This window comes from Scyliorhinus torazame, chromosome 19 (assembly GCF_047496885.1).
Source record: "Scyliorhinus torazame isolate Kashiwa2021f chromosome 19, sScyTor2.1, whole genome shotgun sequence".
NCBI classification, from domain to species: domain Eukaryota; kingdom Metazoa; phylum Chordata; class Chondrichthyes; order Carcharhiniformes; family Scyliorhinidae; genus Scyliorhinus; species Scyliorhinus torazame.
In genome coordinates this window covers 44,865,971-44,870,183 of record NC_092725.1, presented here as the reverse complement: position 1 = coordinate 44,870,183, position 4,213 = coordinate 44,865,971, and the positions used below count along the sequence as shown (strand labels likewise).

At 45.5% G+C, this 4,213-nt stretch overlaps 1 protein-coding gene across 5 annotated transcripts in view; it reads left to right on the top strand.

Annotated features, from left to right (window-relative positions):
* The window catches only part of ddx11 (DEAD/H (Asp-Glu-Ala-Asp/His) box helicase 11), a 231,371-nt gene extending 228,098 nt beyond the window's left edge, over window positions 1-3,273 (top strand). For all 5 annotated transcript variants that reach the window (XM_072484222.1, XM_072484224.1, XM_072484223.1 and 2 more), the window contains exons 25-27: window positions 988-1,063; window positions 2,807-2,961; window positions 3,106-3,273. In XM_072484222.1, the coding sequence (XP_072340323.1) occupies window positions 988-1,063; window positions 2,807-2,961; window positions 3,106-3,147 (273 nt within the window). In that variant the 3' untranslated portion in view covers window positions 3,148-3,273. The remainder of the gene's footprint in view (window positions 1-987; window positions 1,064-2,806; window positions 2,962-3,105) is intronic.
* The last annotated feature ends 940 nt before the right edge of the window (window positions 3,274-4,213 follow it).

The following is a 4,213-nucleotide window of genomic DNA, read 5'->3' as shown; positions in this document are numbered from 1 at the left end:
AATTTCTTCCCGCTTTACGACCGCAAGGGAATCGTAAACTGGTGCAACTCCGATCTTATTCCAAACAGAGAATCCCGCCCTTTATCTGGTCATTATCGTATTTCTTGTGGCAGCTTGATGCGCCCAAATTGGCTGCTGTGTTTTCTAAATTGCTGCAAAGAGCTTTGGGACACGGTCTTGATGAAAGGGCCTATATAAATGCAAGGTTAGTTTTACTATTTTGCCAACTTTTTTTCTGTTTGAAACATGGGCAAGGTTCAAATTGATATTTGTAATGTGGCGTAGAACTAGGGTATGATTTTTGATGTGGTCTAGAACAGAGGGTGTGATTTGTAATGTGGTCTGGATCAGCGAGTGTGGCTTCTAATGTGGTCTTTAACCGAGGGGGGTTGTAATGTGGTCTGCACCAGGATGGGGGTGGATTGTAATGTGGTCTGCACCGGGGTGGGGGTGGATTGTAATGTGGTCTGCACCGGGGTGGGGGTGGATTGTAATGTGGTCTGCACCGGGGTGGGGGGGTGGATTATAATGTGGTCTGGACCGGGGTGGGGGATAACTTGTAATGTGGTCTGCACCCTGAGTGGGGGGCGGATTGTAATGTGGTCTGCACTGGGGAGGGTGTGGTTTGTAGTGTGGTCTGAACCGGTGTGGCAGGAAGGGGAAGGGGGCGTGTAATGTGGTCTGGACCGGTGTGGCGGAGGGGGGGGTGCTTGTAATGTGGTTTGGACCGGTGTGGCAGGGGGAGGAGGGGGCTTGTAATGTGGTTTGGACCGGTATGGCAGGGGGAGGAGGGAGCTTGTAATGTGGTCTGGACCGGTGTGGCAGGAGGGGGAAGGGGGTTTGTAATGTCATTTCGACAGGGTCAGGAATGGGGAGGGGGTTTGTAATGTGGTTTGGACAGGGGGCAGGGGTTTGTAAAGTGGAATGGAACTGTGAAGAAATAAATAAGGTATCTTCCGCATTAATTTTTATATTTGAATTCTACAGCCCAAAACTGGTGGGACAAGTCCAGGAAAATTACTTGTGGAAAATCTCTGCATGAAAGCAGTAAACCAGTCTATAGGTAAGTAAGTGACTGTGTAACATGGACACTGGACCAAGGAGAACCCAGTTAAGTAGAGAAGATACTGGAATGTATTAACATAGCACTGAGGATGGGTGGAGCAGTGGTTAGCACTGCTGCCTCACGGTGCCGAGGACCCGGTTTGACCCTGACCCCGCTCACTGTCTATGTGGAGTTTTCACATTCTCCCCATGCCCCCGTGGGTCTCGCCCCCACAACCCGATTCAGATTGGCTATGCTAAACTGCCCCTTAAAAAAAAAACATAGCGGGGTGGGGGGGGGTTCAAACACAAGAGGCTTGTCGTTGTGACACTCACATTACCAGCAATGGCCTGGCAGCTCATCCCTGCACTGTTGCCCTTGGAATCCCCCAAGGATCTATCCTTGGTTTTCTCCTTTACCTGAGGGCAGCATGCAGCTGAGGCAATAACATCAGCCGACAGACGTCAGTCTCCATGCTTGTAGAGATAGCACTCAGCTCTTGCAATCCATCTCTGCTCTAAATCCTTCACTGCTCCTGTGCAGTCTGACTGTCTATTTGATTTAGCCTTAAGGATTTAGATTTAGATTAATTATCACATGTACCGAGGTACAGTGAGAAGTATTGTTCTGCGTACAGTCCAGGCAGATCGTTCCATGCATGGAAACAAACAAGGGACATAGGATAAATACACAATTTAAATATAGAGGCACAGGTATCGGGTGAAGCCTACGGAATGTAGTACTAATCAGTAGAGAAGACATATGAAGAGATCAGTTCCGTCCATGAGAGGGTCAGAGTCTGGTAACAGTGGGGAAGAAGCTGTTTTTGAACCTGTTAGTGTGTGTTATCAGACTTTTGTTTCTCCTGCCCGATGGAAGAAGTTGCAAGAGAGAATAACCCAGATGGGAGGGGTCTCTGATTATGCTGCCCGCTTTCTAAGGCAGCGGGAGGTGTAGACAGTCAATGAATGGGAGCAAAATTTGCATGATGGACTGGGCTGTGTTCACGACTCTCTGTAGTTCCTTACAGTCTTGGGCCGAGCAGTTACCATACCAGGCTGTGATGCAGCCAGATAGGATGCTTTCTATGGTGCATCAGTAAAAATTGGGGAGAGTCAATGTAGACATGCCGAGTTTCCTTAGTTTCCTGAGTTAGTATAGGCGCTTTTGTGCTTCTTTGGTAGTAGCGTCAACGTGGGTGAACCAGGACAGATTGTTGGTGGATGTGTACACCTAGGAATCTGAAGCTGTCAACCATCTCCACAATTCACTTCCTGAAGTTGATGACCAGCTCAGTTTTGTTGACATGAGGGAGAGTTGTTGTCATTGCACCATGCCATTAGGTTCTTTATCTCCCTCCATGAATCACCTCCAGCTAAACCTCAAGAGGACTGAATCCATTGACTCTTGTCCTTGGGCATTATCACAGTCTTCTATGACAGTTAAATAAATAATTTGAATTCACCATCTAAGGTCTTCGTTCTCGCATAAGTCTTGTTGAATCTGAATTAATTTACAATTGGGGATTTATTGCAAACAACCTGTAACCCATAAATCAGCAAAATTGACATTAAATGGGGACTGTGACAGAGACCAGTCTCTGTAACAGGTTGTAGAGAAACCTATTGAAATGATTTACTTACTTGAAAGAAACCTGTGGGGGTTGGAGAGGTTTGTAGTTTACAGAGGCTGTCGTGCAACACATTGGTAATGAAACTGTGAATGAGCATTCCTGTTGTTCCTGCACTGTGCTATTGATAGGGCGAGCCATCCGTCACCGAGAGGACTATGCTACTATTGTGCTACTGGACCATCGCTACACCCGGCCCAGCATTCTTAGCAAGTTGCCATCTTGGATTAAAGGACAAACGCATGCAGAAACTTCTTTTGGACCCGTCCTTAAAGCCATTGGAAAGGTGGGTTAACAGAGATGTTACATTTGGCACCAGTCAGCCGATGTGGACACTATGGAGATTCTTCCTATGTATAGTTGAGAGAATACAGATTAGTGTTGCATTAAATACTTAACAAGACTCCCATGATTTATTTATGTATTGCAGTTCTTCAGAGACAAGAAAATCTGTGGAGATGCAGTGGAGTAGCTGAAAGAGACCATTGCTGTGTTCACAGCAGCTTTACTCATGAATTTTACCTGCTTCGAGCCATTTCCTCAGTTACATAGGCCTTTCTCAGTTGTATAAAAAATGAAGTAAAGTTGATTCTAATAATTTTTTACTACTGTTGGCTTTCTTGTGATGATATTTATCGGTTGAGTGCTTTGTGCGAAATGTTTGTATTCTCTTTGCTGACTCTCAATAATTGAAGATCGAGGCGGCGTTGTTTGTGCGTTTTGTGAGGGCCACAAAGTATCCAGCACGGCTTTGTAGAATCAAAAGAAAGTAATTTTATTTACAATTATATATCCACAACAGTAGTCTTCACCACTGCTTAACTACTCCAGCTGGTACCACACGGGCCAGCTCTATTATACAGGTGTGACTGCTAATGATTCCCCCCTCCCCTCCCTCATTGGGGGAGCTTATAACCCCATAAAATACATTATGGGATATCCATTAGTCCCCACCAATAGTATTCAGGCAGGTTATAACAGTGTGGTAATCCTGTATCCCGACCTCTGAAGGATTCTGTCAGCTATTCGGGTAACAGGCCACGTGCCCACGTCGTGCAGGTGAGAGCAAAGGCTGCAGAGCCCAGGAGAGAGAAAGAGGGAAAATCAAATTTGTAAACTGTGGAACAAAACCCAAGAAGGACAAACACAAAACCATGGGATTGACACAGAGGCATTGAACGTAGGTTTAGGTTTCCAGGTTTTGTCTGATAATAAAGGTAAATCATTACGGATATTAATTGAAGCACGGATCATTTTTATTTTACTACCAATTCTTCCTAAGAAGAGCAAAAGCAAAATACTGCAGATGCTGGAAATCTGAAATAAAGAGGGAAGTGTGGAGTATTTCTAGTATTTTCGCCTCTTAAGAGAGTGACTACTTTGTCAGGCATGATTTGCAAGTTACTGGTGGATCTGTTGCTTCGCACTCGCCTCTCCCTCCCCTCACTTCAACCTTCTCCTCTCAGCTTCTGCCTTCAGGCACCTACGAATCGACACCTGCCCAGCAGAATGAGAGTGTGCTATAAAAGAGTAAAATT